The 18,308-nt window shown below is 37.0% G+C and overlaps 1 protein-coding gene and 1 pseudogene across 2 annotated transcripts in view; one reads left to right on the top strand and one right to left on the bottom strand.

Annotated features, from left to right (window-relative positions):
* Positions 1–18,308, top strand: part of LOC306639775 (olfactory receptor 4C6-like) — a 288,641-nt pseudogene that overhangs the window by 252,869 nt on the left and 17,464 nt on the right. The gene's annotated exons all lie outside the window — the stretch shown is intronic.
* LOC306638472 (olfactory receptor 4C46-like) lies at positions 1,335–2,270 on the bottom strand (the record flags this gene model as incomplete). Its single annotated transcript, XM_079101731.1, has 1 exon — positions 1,335–2,270. The coding sequence occupies one exon, from the start codon at positions 2,268–2,270 to the stop codon at positions 1,335–1,337; it is 936 nt and encodes a 311-aa protein (XP_078957857.1).

Below are 18,308 nucleotides of genomic sequence, written 5' to 3'. Positions count from 1 at the left end.
AATTGCTTTTGTGTAGAGAAAGGGATATATTTTGACAAATAGGTTTTACTACTGAAATGATACCTCAAAATTACATGAAAAATTCATAAATAGCTCACATGCATAGGATAGTGAAATCTTGCTGAGAGAATATCAAGGTCTAATATTTTTCTCCTATCATGAGAATGTCAGTGTCAAGCTCTTTGTCATTGCTCAATTTCTATAGGATAAAAAAAAAATTGTGCTTTCTCTTGGAGGTCAAGTTCAAATTCTACCCGAATCTGAATCAGATTGAGGGTAGGAAAAAAAAAAAAACATTCTTGTAGTCCCCAGTACTCATTTTATCAAATTTATTTATGTTTCTTTATAATCATTACTGCTTGTTAGGGACCAAACTTCGTGATGCTTCAGGGAAAGTACTGCTAGCTAACAGGCAAGTACTTCATGGAGTCCAGCTGTGCATTATCAAATTGGAGTTCCTGTGCAATATTCAAGTTTCTTTTGTGTGATCCATCATTCTAGTGGGTTATCAGCATTGATAATTTTACAACCTGAGTTACAAAATGTTTTCTGAAGACTGTGAGGAAATTCAGAAACATGATCAAATCTATGTTGTTTCCTACTCAAGGTTAAATGTCCCTCAGGTTTATAACCATAGTCTGTAATTCCATAATATTATCCAAAATGCATTACTATAAAATGTGATATATATGTTTATAAAAGATATTTACAAAAATTATTAGATTTTTAGGTTTGGAAAATCAATTACTAAACAGAATGTACCCAGAATAGTCTTTTTAAAAATTTATATTTAGCACATTTATAAAATGTATTTATTTATTGTCATTGCATGGTCATGTAACATGGGAAATAATAATATGATCTAGAAAACTAGTCATATTCAGATACAAAGGGGATAATAGTTCTGCTTACTTCCTTTGAGTGTTATAAAGATTTCTCATCAATACAAATATGTTTGTTTATATTGTTGTTATTAGAAGGACAGCTTATGAATAAATGTCATAGATAAAGATTAAAAAATAAAAGTCTTAATTTGGTAGATTTTTCCAACATGCAACATAGTCCTGAGTTTGTTCCTTCCTTTTTATTCACACATTTGTAATTCTATCAATGCAAAATTTAAAAATATTGCCACATTATAATTATGCATAATCAGGGTATGCCATGTTCATACATGCACATAACAATTTGATAAATCTCATGAATTGATGAATGAGATTGAGCAAAGCAGAAGCTTTGAGTGAACAGGAGTTTTGTCTTTAAAGTGCTGCTTGGTGAGATCATTCAAAGGGCATCCTGACACTTTTTTCAGATTAATCAATGCTGGTCTTCAGTCATATATTTTGTCCAACAGAAAGAAACTTCCTAGTAAATAATTTCTTAATGGTACTTTTCATCTGGGCATTTCTCAAGGTGTAGATCAAAGGATTTAACATGGGAGTTATCACCATGTAGAAAACAGCAACTGCCTTATCAATAGGTAAAGGAACTGCAGGTCTCAAGTACACAAACATGGAGGGAAAAAAGAATAATACCACCACTGTGATGTGGGAGACACAGGTAGACAGGGCTTTGCGCCTGCCCTCCATGCTCTGTGTCCTCAAGGAGCAAAGGATGACCACATAGGAGACCAGCAGGAGGAGGAAGATTAGCAGGCAGATGAACCCACTGTTGGCAATGACAAAGAGCCCCAGAGTGTGGGTATCAGTGCAGGCCAGATTGAGCAAAGGGCTCAGATCACACATAAAGTGATCTATGACATTAGGACCACAGAAGGGTAGTTGGATGATGAAGAGGAGCTGGATGGTTGCATGAAGAAAACCTCCCATCCAGGACACTCCCACTAGCAGCATGCACACTCTCCAGTTCATGATGGTTGCATAGTGCAAGGGCTTGCAGATGGCCACATAGCGGTCATAGGCCATCACTGTAAGTAGGATGACCTCTGCACCTGCAAAGAAATGTTCCCCAAAGACTTGGGCCATGCATCCTTTGAACAGAATGATCTTCTTTTTATGGAGTGAATCCGCAATCAGTTTAGGAGTATTGACCGAGGAATAACAGGCATCGATAAAGGAGAGATAAGCCAGGAAAAAGTACATGGGGGAGCCCAAGAGTGAGCTTGCAATGATGGCAACCACAATGAGCAAATTTCCTAACATTGTGATGATGTAGATGAGCAAAAACACAGCAAATATAATTTTCTGCATCTTTGGGTTTTGTGAAAGTCCCAGAAGAACAAATTCTGTCACGTTGCTCCTTTTCTCCATGTACCCCCTCTGCAACTTTATTACATTACCTGAAAAACATCAGTACAACCTTGAATTTGTTAAACTTCTCTATATAATAAAGAAAGAATGGCTGGATTGTATTGAGTTGTGAAATCTCATGTGTTCTACTACTTGTTTCCATAAATTTTGTTGATTCAAAATATTGATTCTGGGATCCTCTAGTTAATTCAGATGGCTCCTGACTGATGATTGGGCAAGAAGCATGTGCATGAGAAACTTTTATAGTCCTAAAGTCAGGAGGCCTTCCTGCTGAATACATGGGCTTTTCTGTGGAAAGTAGAAAACTAAACTAATATTTACGAGACTAAATACAAGTAAAAGATTGAACAAATTGTGGCAATGAAGCACATAAAGGGGGCAGAAGATGGATGCAACAGCCATCATTGCATATCTAAAAATTTTCAACTTTATTCTTAGGGAAAGGGAAACCACAAATCATAACTGAGAAAATGAGTGCAAGTATGGCAAGGCACTTGGGGAAGGGGGAGTCTGGGGTGTTACTCTTATAAATGCCCCTGTGTGTCCTGGAAGAAGCTGATCAAGGTTCAGTGAATAGTGGAAGCCGGATCCAGAAACCCCAGGTAGCAGACACTCCCTGAGAGCAGATGTAAAGAGCAGCAGTGCAACAGTGATGGAAATGTAGGCAGAAAAAGCTCCTGTGAAATAATTCATAATGCTGGATGATTAAACCCAAGAACTTCATAACAGCCAATGCCACATTACTTTGCAATGTTTGCTCTCTATATTTCATGGTACAAGGTGCTTTGCTCACATGATTCTTTAAATACTCAGAGTAACCTGTGTGGTACACACTACTTCATTGCACAGGTAAGGAAATGGTCTTAGATATAAATGTTCACAGTGGTTTACCAATGGCAAAGCTAACCAGAACTCATTGAACTCTTCAGGCATCCTATGTGCTTTTTCAGATCCCTGTTGATTTAATTCTTACTGCAAGACTAGTCAGTACTGACTACCTTCACTTTATAGGTATATTTATACTTATTTGGCTTATAATAAAACACAGAAAAAATAATAGTTCTGCTCTAAAACAAGCAGCAAGTAAATGGCAGAGCTAAAAAGGACTCAGGTTTTTCTTATTCTATTTATTTTTTTCCTCCAACTTATCAGCTTTTACTTACGTACCCTATATTGCCATGTTATACAAATGTTGTACCAGTAATCCTCTTTTGACATAAACACAATTATTATAATTAATTAAATACTACCTGAGAGACTTTACATGAAGTAATTTCTTCAGCAGACCCATAGCCATGTCATGATTCATTTGAACCCTCAAATGTTTAGAAAGTAAATCTTTCTGCATTCTTAGAAGAATTCCTTTGTCCTCATCTGTCCCTCATACCCTATTCTCCCTTCCCTAATACTGTTATGATGTTATGATGTGGGTCAAAGATTCTGTGGGTAATGTTGGAAAACCACTATCACAGTGGTTCAACATCTTGACTTGAGAATCAGTGAAACCTGCTTAGAATCCTGGTTTTTCCACCTAGAACTCTTCTTTCCTGAGCTGTTTCCTGGCAAAGCACACATCTATGTCATCTATCTATGGAATGAAAATTAAGAATATCACTTCATAGGTTGATCTGATAATTGTTATATGAACACACCCACAATTTTTCTGAGGGTTTGATTTATGTTGAACTATATGCACTTAGCAGATATGCAGAATTAACACATTGAGTGAAGAAGGAATTATCTCCTATATTACTTCTGTAGAAGCCACAGAGAACCATATTAACCATAGGCATTGATCCCAGAAAGAGTTCTCCATGTTTTACTTGTACTCAGCACCTGATGTCTTTACCATCTAGTATTCACATGAAGTCTTTTGTGTGGGAGATGCATTTACATTTTGTCTTCACCTCAGTGAATTATTTTAGTTAACAAGAGTGTCTCATGTAAAATACTGGCTTTAGTTGCTAAAGGAACTTTGCTTCATTTTTGTGAGTTTTGAACTATCCACTGTTAAATCAGGTCAATGAGATATATCATCTCTCCAAAAATTAGGGTGAAGGTGAAATACACGATGATCGCATTTAAAAATGTTGAAAAGTAATAATCACAGTACATGAAATCTAACAATAATGAGCATCAGCTCTGTTGAAGAACTTACCTTGGTAGTCTTAGAGGATTTTAATGATGTTTATAGGTGTTCAGAAGCAATCCCATTTTCAGAGTGACCTACGCTTAGAGTAAGAATCTTTAAATATTAAAATATAAGACAGAATTGAAAAAGATTTTTCAGATAACCCAACATCAAATCAAAACATACTAAGGAAGTGTCCCTATAAGTCCAAATCTTTCCTTCCCACACCAAACCTTGAATGTCTCACAAACAACCCAGGGTTAGAATTCAGAATGGATTCACTTGATTCACTATGGAAAAATGATTTTCATTACCCAGCTCTGGTCTTCAGGACAGGAGGTAGAACATTTGGAGCAAATATATTCAAGTGGGTGCTCTCTTCATGATGAATTATGCTTTGATGAATTGACTGCAATAGAAGGTGTTTCCTCTTGCATTATCTGGGTATTTAAGGTTTGACAAAGACTCTTGTTCCTTGCCAGTAGCTGTGCTTTCTCTCCTAGGGATTAATTACCTTCGATGAAAAGATTTTGTCTGAGGAGCAGGTATCCTGGAACGAACTTTTGAGAATCACCCCCTCTTGGGTGGGGAACTGTATTCCTGCACTTTGGACCACAAGCCCTTAGGAGTCCCCATTCCCTTTCTGAACCTGGTTTGTTTAGAAAGCATGGCAACAGGAGCCTGGTGTGGAGACCAGTGGTGCAGTGTCCCTGATGCCGCATGTCGTCCAGGAAAGTCCTGCTGCTGACTGATGCCTCACCATTTCTGAAACCCTTTGTTGATTGCCTGAAAGCAAAGCAGAGGAGGCAAAAAACTAATGGTAGCATGTTGGAGTACTTTCCTCCAAATGCTGCTCTTCCTGTTTCTCAGAGTGTTGGGAAATAGCCTGAAGCCCAGACTGTTCTACATTACGATTATCTTTGGGTCACATGTGCTGTCCTGTGTGGGTTAAGAGATAGCACTACACATTTGAGGACATACTAAAAACAGAAAAGTTAAGCCTTTTGGTCACTTGGTATTTTCACTTATTTCCCACTTATTTGTTCTAGGAGGTACAGAGTGACAAATTATTATAATTTTAATTCAAAATTTACTAGTGATTTATGTTACTTTGAACTCATAATCTCATTGGTTATTAGTATATCATCCTTTGTGAATTTTCCATTTATTTCTTTGCCAAATAAAACAGAAGCTTTTGGTTTCTTCTTAGGTAGTTTTCAGTAATCTCAAAAGGTATTTGTCACATATGTAATATGTAAATATATGTACAAAAATATATGTGTATATTTTGTATAAAATACATATTTGTAAAAATATATACAAAAACACACAATTCAGTCCAGGTCTGTCAATATCCTTTTTATTTTTGTTGTTTAAAACTGAATTTATTGAACAAGTAATATTTTATTGGTTCTTTTTAGTTATATATGACAGTAGGATTTATTCTGATGCAATTATAAAAGCATGGAATATCTTTGAGATACATTAACATACAAAAACTATACATATATGATTTGGTGAATGTATTATTATATGGAACTGTTACCACATTCTATGCTGTAAAACTAGCCAGTCTCCTACAATGATGTCCTCTCATCTTTTTGTTGATTATTATCATAGTTGTGATAAGAACACCCAACACAAGACCTACTTTCTTAGCAGAATTTGGGGTGCTGCATCACACCCAAACAGCCCCTTCCCCTCTACTCATCATCCTTTGATCAACAGTTCTTCATTCTCTGTCCTCTATTCTCTTAGCCACGGGCACCTCCATTCCACTCTTAATTTCTAGACTTTTAGATTCCATCTGTAAGTGAGATCATAAATTTGTCTTTGTGCCTTAAATATTTTACTTAACATGATAATCTCCAGCTCTACCCATGTTGTTGCAAAAATCAGAATTTTATTCTCTCTATGGCTGAGTCATCTTCCATTGTGTATGTGTACCACAATTCATTATCCATTTATCAACTGATTGATATTGCTATTGTTTCCTATTTAGATTATGGTAATTCGTTCTGTATGGAACATGATAGTGCAGATGTCTCTGGCATACTGATTTCATTTCCTTTGGATATATACCAGGTAGTAGAATAGTTGGGCTATAAAGTAGTTCTAATTTTAAGCTTTTGAGTAATCTTCACATAGATTCTATAATGACTGTACTAATTTACATTCCCTCTCACATGGTGCCAGAGTTCTCTTTTCTTTATAGTTTTGCTCACACTTATTATATTTAGTCCATTTGACAGTAACCCTTCTATCTATGTTGAAGTGACATCTCATTGTGGTTTTGCTTTGCAGTTTTCTCTTTTCACTACCTGTAGGCTATTAGCATATCTTCTTTGGAACAATTGCTTCAAGACCATTTCTCTTTCTTTCTTTCTTTCTTTCTTTCTTTCTTTCTTTCTTTCTTTCTTTCTTTCTTTCTTTCTTTCTTTCTTTCTTTCTTTCTTTCTTTCTTTCTTTCTTTCTTTCTTTCTTCTTTCTTTCTTTCTTTCTTTCTTTCTTCTTTCTTTCTTTCTTTCTTTCTTTCTTCTTTCTTCTTTTTTTTTTTTTTTTCTTGGTACCAGGGATTGAACCCAAAGGCACTAGACCACTGAGCTACATTCCCAGATCTATTTTTTGTGTTTTATTTAGAAACAGAGTCTCACAGAGTTGCTTAGAGCCTCACTTTTGCTGAGGTTGGCTTTGAACTTGCAATGGACTGTCTCTGGAATTACAAGTCTCTGGAATAGACGAGTCTCTGGAATTACATGTGAGCACCACTGCGCCCAGTTCTTTCTCTCCACTTTTTAAATCAAACTGATTTTTCTTTTCATTATTTATTTGTAAGTATTCCCCATATATTTTGGATCTTCCCTTTCCAGATAAGTTTCACAAATATCTTTTCCCACTTTCTAGGGTGCATTTTTATTTTGGTGATTGTTTTCTTTGCAATGTATAAAAAAATTTTAGTTTTTTATAGTCCCACTTTTTTTTTTGTTTGTTTGTTTGTTTTTTTTACTTTTTTCCTGCATGGTAGGTGTCATACCTAAAAACTCACTGCCAAGACTAATGTCAAGGAAATTTACCGCCATATTTTCTGCTATGAGTTTTAGTGTTTCAGGTCTTACATTTAAGTTTTTAATAAATTTCAAGGTGATTTTTGTAAATGGTACAAGATCATGATCCACTTTCATGTTTATGCATGAAAATCCAGTTTCACCAACACCTTAAAAGAGAATATCCTTTCTGTAATGTACGTTCTTGATATCCTGGTCAAAGATTGGCTGACAGTTATGTGCATGGTTATGCCTGCTCTCTCTATTTTGTTTCTTTGGGCTCTGTGAATATTTTAATGACAACGTCATAATATTTGAGTGGCATAGATTTATAGTATATTGCAAAATCAGGCAGTGCTATGCCTTCAGGTTTGTTCTTAATTCTCAGGATTGCTTTTGCTTTCTGGCCGCTTTTGTAGTTCTGTATGAATTTCAGCGTTTGTTTTTTCTACTTCTGCCACAAACACCATTGGACTTTTGATAAAGATTTCATTGAATTTCTGGATTGCTTTGGGTAATATGGACATTTCAACAATATTATTCTTCCAATCCATTAGCACAGGGTTTCTTTTAGTTGCTTTGTATCTTCTTTATTTTCTCTCATGAATATCTTATAGTTCTGAAAGCACAGGTCTTTTCATCAACTGGTTAAATTTATTCACATGATTTTAATCTTCTTGCTCCTATAGTACATGGTATTTTTGTATAGAAACATGACCCATTGTTTTGATGATTTTTTTGTCTTGCAACTTCACTGAACTAACCCATTTATTAGTTCTAAGAGACTTTTTTTGTATGACATCTTAGGAGATTCCTAGCTGTATATGATTAAGACCTTTACAAACAGAAACTATTCCATTTCTTCCTTCTTCTCTTGCCTATCTTTTGTTTTCTTTCTTTCTTTCTTTTCCCCTAAATTTCAAGGATTCTGTTTCACAGAAGTAGTGAGAGAGGGGCTGCTCCTTGGTCTTGTACTTACAGAAAAAGCACATAGCTTTTTAAGTTTAAGACAGTAATAGCTGAGAGTTTGTCAGAGAGGATTTATTATATGGAATGTTGAGGAGTATTCCTTCTATACCTAAATAATTTGAGTAATTTATCATGAAAGTAAGTTGAATTTTTGAATGATATTTTTATATTTATTAAGATGATCACATTATTTTAGCTTTCACTCTGTTGGTGTGTGCAACAATCATTGACTTGTACATCATTTGCACACCAGGGATAAACCCATTTCATCTGGATACATGGTCATTTAATGTGCTTTTGATTCTTGATTACCAGTCTTATTTGGAGGATTTCGGTGTCGATCTTCTCCGGGATATTTTTGTTATCTTGTTTTCATGTAGTTTTCCTAAGTCTTTGGTGATGCTGGCCTTATAAGATGAGTATGGGAATGTTCTTTCCTCTACAATTAATAGAAGCCTTTTTAGGAGTATTGGTACTAGTCCCTCTTTAGAAGGAGTATTGGAACTAGTCCCTCTTTAGTTGGTAGAATTCACTGTGATGTTATTTATCCTGAACTTTTCTTTGTTGGACAGTTTTTTAGTACTACATAAATCTTTTTACTTGGTACTCATCTTTTCAGGTTTTTGATTTCTTCATTTTTCAATATTAGCAGGTCCTAAATTTCTGGGACTTTACTTCTTTTCTTCTAGGTTATACCCATAGTGTTGGTGTATACGTACTCATTATACACAACACAATTGGCCATTTTCTGCATGATACTTTGCTTTTTTGTGTAATCAGTTAAAAGAGCTCCCTTTACACTTCTGATTTTATTGATTTGTGTGCTATTTCTTCTCAGTTGACTGAACTAAAAGTTTGCAAATTTGATTTACCTTTCAGGAAATATTGTTTCATTGAACTTTTCATTACTATTTTGTTTCCTTCTGTTTAGAGACATCGTTTTATCCCAGTTATAATTGTCATTTTCAAATGGTGGAAAAATAACAAATATTGATGAGGGTGTGGGGAAAAGGGAACTCATATCATGTTGGGGAGAATCTACATGAACAAAGCTATAATGGAGAATAGTACATAGGTTTCCCTGAAAGGTAAAAATAACTACTCTATTATTCTGCTAACCCTTTTCTGGGGGTATATCCAAAGGAAATAACATGATCATATCGAAGACTTAGCTGAACACTCACATTTAATGCCACACTATTCAGAATACCTAAGAAATGGAATCTGCCCAGATGCTCATCCACACATAAATGTGTATAAATATTAGTACAAATCTGCAATAGAAATGTTATTCATACATTAAAAGATGGATGTCCTATCATATGAAGCCAAAGGGGTGGAACTGGAAGTCATTATGTTAAGTGAGATAAGTGAGACACAAATATTGCATGCTTTTTACCTCTCAAAAGTTGATGCTAAAGATGGAACAAATCTATAATACTATATGTTATTTTATTCCTTCTTTTCTTTATTATTTTTTTTCTTTTTGGTACTGAGTATTAACTTTATCAGGGAGGATATTTTGCACTGACCTATATCACAGTCATTCTTAATTTTCATTTTGAGTCAAGGTCCCACTCAGTAGTTGGCTGAGGATGGCCTCAAACTTGTTGTCCTTCTGTATCAGCCTCCCTAGTCACTAGAATGTGTACCACTGCACCTGGCTATGTCTTTTATTCTTTTTATGATTATTTTTCCATTCCCCCTCTCCATCTTTTCTCTCTTACTCTGTCTTCTGCCTTATCTGCCTTCACTATTCTAGGTTTCTAGCTATTAATGTCTTATAAGAATTCAATTTCCAATTCCCCTCCCCTCAGCTTTTGACAACTACTAATTCACTTTTGATGTGTATACATTTATTATATAAATATATATATATATATAAAATCACACCTTATATGGTTATTTTTGTGTTCCTTCACTTAGCATGTTTTCAAGGATCATTGGTACTGTAGCATGTACCAACACTTTATTCCTTTACATGGCTGAATAATATTCTGTTGTGTGAACCAATGACAGTTTGGTTGCAAATTTATCTGGTGTGATCAATTTGCTTTTTTTTTGTTAGTGTGTATATAACTATGTGCATTTTTACACATTTGTTTGAACACCTGTTTTTAATTTTTTAGGATGTATTTTTGAAGCAGAAGATTTTTCCCTGTAGCTGCACACCATCTAACATTCCCATCACTACAGTACAAGACTTGCAAATACTACACATCCTGAAAACCTGTTTTAAATAAATTTTTATTTAGTACTGGCATCCATCAAAAATGAATTTATATGTGGTAATTTTTAATTTCCATTCCCTTAATGATTAATGATGTTTATAATACTTTCATATGCTTTTTTGTGATTTTAATCATATTTGGACAAATGTTTATAGATGTTTTCCTTGTTCTTGAGATGTATAAATCCTTTGTATGTTCTTCAGTTTCTTTATTTTTGTTTTCTTTTCTTTTCCTTTTTCTTACTTTTTGTTTTGTTTTGTTTTTTTGTTTTTGGTACTGGGGATTGAATTCAAGTACACTTAACCACTGAACCACATCCCCAGCACTTTTTATGTTTTATTTAGAGACGAAGTCTTTCCTAAGTTGCTCAGGATTTTCCTAAGTTGTTTGAGGCTGGCTTTGAACTTGAAATCCTCCTGACTCAGCCTCCTGAGTCTCTGGGACTAGAGGTGTGCACCACCACACACAGCCCCTCTGTATGCTCTTGATACACCATCATTTTGATGTTTTTATTAGTGAATTATAGTTACATACCATGGTTCATTTTGAAATAATCATGCATACATGTAATATAATTTACTCCTTTTGAGTCCATAGTCTACTGACCTCCCTTCTACTTTTATGGACTCTTGCTCCCAACCCACTTTTTCACTTTATTTTTCTCTAACTCTCACATATGAGAGAAAACACTAGACATTTGACTTTCTGACTCTGACTTATTTCACTGAGCTTCATATTCTCCAGTTGTATCCGCTTACCTGCAAATGCCACAATTTTGTTCTTCTCTATGACTGAGTAAAACTCAATTGTGTGTTTATACAATATTTTCTTTATCCATTCATTGTTGATTAGCACCTGGGCTGGTTCCATAACTGGGTGTTTGTAAATTGTTCTTCTGTGAACATTGGTATGAATGTGTTACTATAGCATGCTGATTTTTTAGAAATAAATCCCAAGTAGTGGGATAGCTGGGTTATATTGTAATTCCTTACACAGTCTCTTGAGGAATCTCCATACAGCTCTCAAAAATGGTTCTATTAATTTGTAGTCCTACCAAAAATGTATGAATTTTGATTTTCTCAAATACCTTTGTTAACATTTGTTGTTATTTGTATTCTTAATCATTTCCATTCTGACTGCAGGGAGATGAAATCTCAATGAAGTTTTTTTTTTTTTCTTTTTTTTATTGTAAACAAATGGGATACATGTTGTTTGTTTGTACATGGGTTAAAGGCATACCATTTGTGTAATCATAAATTTACATAGGGTAATGTTGTTTGATTCATTCTATTATTTTTCCCTTCCCCCCACTCCTCCCACCCTTCTTTTCCCTCTAAACAGTACTTTCTTCCGCCATTCTTGGCCCCCTCCTTAACCCTAACCCTAACCCTAACACTAACTCCTCCCACCGTCCCCCTTATGTGTCATCATCCACTTATTAGTGAGATCATTCGTCCTTTAGTTTTTTGAGATTGGCTTTTCTCACTTAGCATGATGGTCTCCAATTTCATCCATTTGCCTGCAAATGCCATAATTTTATCGTATTTTTGGCAGAGTAATATACCATTGTATATGTATACCACAGTTTCTTTATCCACTCATCAATTGAAGGACATCTTGATTGGTTCCACAGTCTGGCTATTGTGAATTGAGCAGCTATGAACATTGATGTGGCCGTATCTCTGTAGTATGCTGATTTTAAGTCCTTTGGGTATAGACCAAGGAGTGGGATAGCTGGGTCAAATGGTGGTTCCATTCCAAGTTTAATAATGAATCTCCACACTGCTTTCCAGAGTGGCTGCACTAATTTGTAGCCCCACCAGCAATGTATGAGTGTACCTTTCTCCCCACATCCTCGCCAACACCTGCTGCTTGTATTTTTGATAATCGTCATTTTTATTGGGGTGACATGAAATCTTAGGGTAGTTTTGATTTGCATTTCTCTTATTACTAGAGATGTTGAACATTTCTTCATATGTTTGTTGATTGCTTGTACATCTTCTTCTGTGAAGTGTCTGTTCATTTCCTTAGCCCATTTCTCGACTGGATTATTTGTATTCTTGGTGTAGAGTTTTTTGAGTTCTTTATAGATTCTGGAGATCAGTGCTCTATCTGAAGTATGAGTGGCAAAGATATTCTCCCACTCTGTAGGATCTTTCTTCACATTGCTGATAGTTTCCGTTGCTGAGAGAAAGCTTTTTAGTTTGAATCTATCCCAGTTATTGATTCTTGCTTTTATTTCTTATGCTATGGGAGTCCTGTTGAGGAAGTCTAGTACTAGGCCAACATGTTGAAGATCTCGAACTACTTTTTCTTCTATAATCTGCAGAGTCTGTGGTCTGATTCCAAGGTCCTTAATCCATTTTGAGTTGAGTTTTGTGCAGGGTGAGAGATATGGGTTTAGTTTCATTCTGTTGCATATGGATTTCCAATTCTCCCAGCACCATTTGTTGAAGAGGCTATCTTTTCTCCATTGCATATTTTTGGCACCTTTGTCTACTATTAGAAAGTTGTATTTATTTGGGTTTGTGTCCATGTCCTCTATTCTGTACCATTGATCTACCTGTCTATTTTGGTACCAATACCATGCCGTCTTTGTTACTATTGCTTTGTAATAAAGTTGAAGTTCGGGTATTGCGATACCCCCTGCTTCATTTTTCCTGCAAAGGATTGCTTTAGCTATTCTGGGTTTCTTATTCTTCCAGATGAATTTCATGATTGCTTGCTCTATTTCTGTAAGGTACATCATTGGGATTTTAATTGGAATTGCATTGAAACTGTATAGCACTTTTGGTAGTATGTTCATTTTGACAATATTAATTCTGCCTATCAAAGAACATGGGAGATCTTTCCATCTTCTAAGGTTTTCTTTAATTTCTTTCTTTAGTGTTCTGTAGTTCTCATTGTACAGGTCTTTCACCTCTTTTGTGAGATTGATTCCCAAGTATTTTATTTTTTTCGAGGCTATTTTGAATGGGGTAGGTTTCCTAAATATTCTTTCCAAAGATTCATCACTTATGTATAAAAATGCATTAGATTTATGTGCATTGATCTTATATCCCACTACTTTACTGAGTGCACTTATGAGTTCTAAAAGTTTTCTGGTGGAATTTCCTGGTTCCTCTAAGCATGTAATCTTATCAGCAAATAGGGATAGTTTGAGTTCTTCTTTTCCTATTCATATCCCTTTAATTTCTTTGGTCTGTCTAATTGCTCTGGCTAGAGTTTCAAGGACGATATTGAATAGAAGTGGTGAAAGAGGGCATCCCTGCCTTGTTCCAGTTTTTAGGGGGAATGCTTTCAGTTTTTCACCATTTAGAACGATATTAGCCATGGACTTATCATAGATGGCCTTTACAATGTTAAGGAATGTTCCCACTATGCCTATTTTTTCTAGTGTTTTCAGCAAGAAGGGGTGCTGTATTTTATCAAATGCTTTTTCTGCATCTATTGAAATAATCATGTGATTCTTGACTTTAAGTCTGTTGATATGGTGAATTCCATTTATTGATTTCCGGATGTTGAACCAACCTTGCATCCTTGGAATAAAACCCACTTGATTGTGGTGCACTATCTTCTTAATATATTTTTGTATGCGATTTGCTAAAATTTTGTTGAGAATTTTTGCGTCCATGTTCATTAATGTCTCTAGAAACCTGTTGATATCTTCGAACTTTTCTATTTTGTTGGAATATAGATTTTCAAAATAGCTTCTAATTATGTTTTGTATTTCACTCGTGTCTGTTGTGATATTTCTTTGTTCATTCTGAATTTTAGTGATTTGGGTTTTCTCTCGTCTTCTCTTTGTTAGAGTGGCTAAGGGTTTATCAATTTTGTTTATTTTTTCAAAGAACCAACTATTTATTTTGTCAATTTTTTGTATTGTTTCTTTTGTTTCAATTTTGTTGATTTCAGCTCTGAGTTTTACTATTTCCTGTCTTCTACTACTTTTGGTGTTGGTCTGTTCTTCTTTTTTTAGGGCTTTGAGCTGTAGTGTTAGGTCGTTTATTTGTTGATTTTTACTTCTTTTATTGAATGTGCTCCATGAAATAAATTTTCCTCTAAGTACTGCTTTTATAGTGTCCCAAAGATTTTGATATGATGTTTCTTTGTTCTCATTTACCTCTAAGAATTTTTTAATTTCCTTCCCAATATCTTTTGTTATCCATGCATCATGTAATAGTATGTTGTTTAATCTCCAGTTGTTGGAGTGGCTTCTGTTTTTTACTCTTTCATTTATTTCTAATTTCAATCCATTATGATCTGATAGAATACAAGGTAGTGTCTCTATCTCCTTGTATTTGCTTACATTACCTTTGTGGCATAATATATGGTCTATTTTAGAGAAGGATCCATGTGCTGCTGAGAAGAAAGTGTATCGCTCTTGGTTGGATGGTATATTCTATAAATGTCCGTTAAGTCTATATTATTGATTGTGTTATTGAAGTCTATGGTTTCTTTGTTCAATTTTTGTTTGGAAGAGGTGTCCAGTGGTGAGAGAGGTGTGTTAAAATCACCTAGTATTTTTGTGTTATGGTCTTTTTGATTTCTGAAATTGAGAAGGATTTGTTTGACATACATGGATGAGCCACTGTTTGGGGCATAGATGTTTATGATTGTTATGTCTTGCTGATTTATGGTTCCCTTAAACAATATGTAATGTCCTTCTTTGTCCCTTCTGACTAACTTTGACTTGAAGTCCACATTATCTGAAATGAGGATGGATACCCCAGCTTTTTTGCTGAGTCCATGTGCATGGTATGTTTTTTCCCATCATTCCACCTTTAGTCTATGGGTATCTCTTTCTATGAGGTGAGTCTCTTGCAGGCAACATATTGTTGGATCTTTCTTTTTAATCCAATCTGCCAGTCTATGTCTTTTGATTGATGAGTTCAGGCCATTAATATTCAGGGTTATTATTGAGGTATGATTTGTATTCCCGGTCATTTGGCTCATTTTATTTATTTATATATTTATTTTGAGACGACTTGGTTCTTCCTTTATTTGACAATTCCTTTAGGATAGTTCCTCCCATTGCTGATTTGCTTCTTTGGTTTTCATCTCTTCCTCATGGAATATTTTGCTGAGAATGTTCTGTAATGCTGGCTTTCTTTTTGTAAATCTTTTAGCTTTTGTTTATCATAGAAGGATTTTATTTCATCATCAAATTTGAAGGTAAGTTTTGCTGGGTACAAGATTCTTGGTTAGCGTCCATTTTCTTTCAGGGCTTGAAAAATGTTGTTCCAGGCCCTTCTAGCTTTTAGGGTCTGGATTGAAAAATCTGCTGATATCTGTATTGATTTCCCCCTGAATGTAATTTGATTCCTCTCTCTTGCAGCCTTTAAAATTCTGTCTTTATTTTGTATGTTAGATATTTTCATTATAATGTGCCTTGGTTTCGGTCTTTTTTAATTTTGTGTATTTGGAGTCCTATAAGCCTCTTGTTCTTGATCTTCCATTTCATTCTTCAGATTTGGGAAATTTTCTGATATTATTTCATTGAATAGATTGTTCATTCCTTTGGTCTGTTTCTCTAAGCCTTCCTCAATCCCAATAATTCTTAAATTTGACCTTTTCATGATATCCCATAGTTCTTGTAGATTCTGTTCATGATTTCTTACCATCTTCTCTGTTTGGTCCACTTTGTTTTTGAGGTTAAATATTTTGTCTTCAATATCTGAGGTTCTGTCTTCCAGGTGTTCTATCATGTTGGTTATGCTTTCGATGGAGTTCTTAATTTGGTTTATTGTTTCCTTCATTTCAAGGATTTCTGTTTGTTTGTTTTTTTTTTTTCAATATCTCTAACTCTTCATTGAAATGATCTTTTGCTTCTTGTATTTGCTCTTTTAACTGTCGATTGGTGTGATCATTCAGTGCCTGCATTTGCTCTTGCATCTCGTCATTTGGTTCCCTGATCATTTTAATTATGTACATTCTGAACTTCCTTTCTGTCATGTCTTCTGCCATGCTGTCGTTGGGTTTCATTGATGTAACATCTAGATTTGTTTGCAGCATTTTCTTTCCTTGTTTTCTCACATTGTTCAGGTATCAGTTGACCGCTGTGATATTGCAGATTTCCTTTATTGACTTATAATGTCCCTGAAGATTTCTAGTATATCCCCTCTTAGCCTTCAGTAGCCTGAATTCTTGGAGGACGTTGATAATGTGGTCCTCCACAAGGAAGCTGACTCCCTAGGCATGGTGGCCTTCCAGTGGGGTATATTCCCTGCTAGTGGGCAGAGGTACCTTCACTTGCTGACAAATGGTCATCCAAAGGGGAAATAGGATGTGGGCTGATGCAAGGCCAGTTTGGGCCTGTGTCTCTGGTTTTACAGTCCTTGTGGGAGAACCTCACCCGGCAGGGAGGACTCACCTGGTGGGAAGGTCTCACTGGTCAGTTCCCCTCCTACAGGTTCCGTTCAATTCACAACTACCGCCTGGGCTGGGAAGCCTGCTTCTGCAATGCTCCCAGGGACCCAGACCTACCTCCTGGGCCTGGAAGCCTCACCCTTTGCAGATGAATCTCCTTTGGCTGCCTCTCCTCAGAGAAGCTGCCTGCAGTCCTGGAGCCTTCACTCCGCCCCTTAGTTTATCTGTGCGGCTTTTCCACCCAGAAGCCACCTGGGTCCTGGGACCCTGCTCTGCACCTAATCACCTGGCTATGCGGCCCCTCCTCTGAGCAGCCACCTGGAGACCCTTACAGTTACTCCGAGTCCCAGTGACCCGCCACACGCCTCTTCCTCCGGCAGCCGCCTGGTGTTCCCTGCAATCGCTCTAAGTCCAAGTGACCCACCGCTCACCTCCTTCTCCACCAGGCAGTCACCCAGAGATCCGGTGCATTTGTCAAGAGTCCCAGGAACTCACTGTGCACCTCCTCGTCCTGACTGCCACCCATAGCCCTGGTGCAGTCACTCCGAGCCCAAGCACCCCGCCGTGCTCCTCCTCCTCCTCCAGACAACCCCCCTGTGTTCAGGAGCGGTTGCTCTGAGTCCACACCACTCACCACACTGCTCCTCTGGATAGCCGCCCGGAGCCCTGGTGCAGCTGCTCCAAGTCCAAGCGACGTGCTGAGGCCGTGCTTCTCCTTCTCCTCTGGGCAGCTCCCTGTGTTCAGGGGCGGTCGCTTTCAGTCCAAACAGCTCACCACGCACCCCCTCATTTGGGCAGTCTCCCAGAGCCTGGGTGAGTTGCTCCGAGTCCAAGCGCTGTGCTGAGTGGCCTCCTCTCTGATGCTCCCAGTTGTCCACGTTCACTGCTCCAGCAGGGGGAAGGGTGTCTTCGTCGGGCAAATCTACTTCACAAAGTTCCCTACGTTCAGGGACTACTGCCCCATCCCGGACGCCTCCCCAATGGGAGAGACTCACTCAGCTGCTTTGAGTTGGTCCCAAGTCTCTCTATATCTCCTCTTCTTGAGTCCTGAGTCCACACTGCTCCTCCGGATAGCCGCCCAGAGCCCTGGTGCAGCTGCTCCAAGTCCAAGCAACATGCCGAGCCCATGCTTCTCCTTCTCCTCTGGGCAGCCCCCGGTTTTCAGGAGTGGTCACTTTCAGTCCAAACAGCTCACTGCGCACCCCCTCCTTTGGGCAGCCTCCCAGAGCCCGGGTGAGTTGCTCCGAGTCCAAGCGCTGTGCTGAGTGGCCTCCACTCTGATGCTCCCAGTTGT

This window comes from Sciurus vulgaris (assembly GCF_902686455.1).
Source record: "Sciurus vulgaris genome assembly, chromosome: 11".
In the NCBI taxonomy this organism is placed as follows: Eukaryota; Metazoa; Chordata; class Mammalia; order Rodentia; family Sciuridae; genus Sciurus; species Sciurus vulgaris.
The sequence above is the reverse complement of the archived record's forward strand: the minus strand, read 5'-3'. Positions and strand labels throughout refer to the sequence as shown.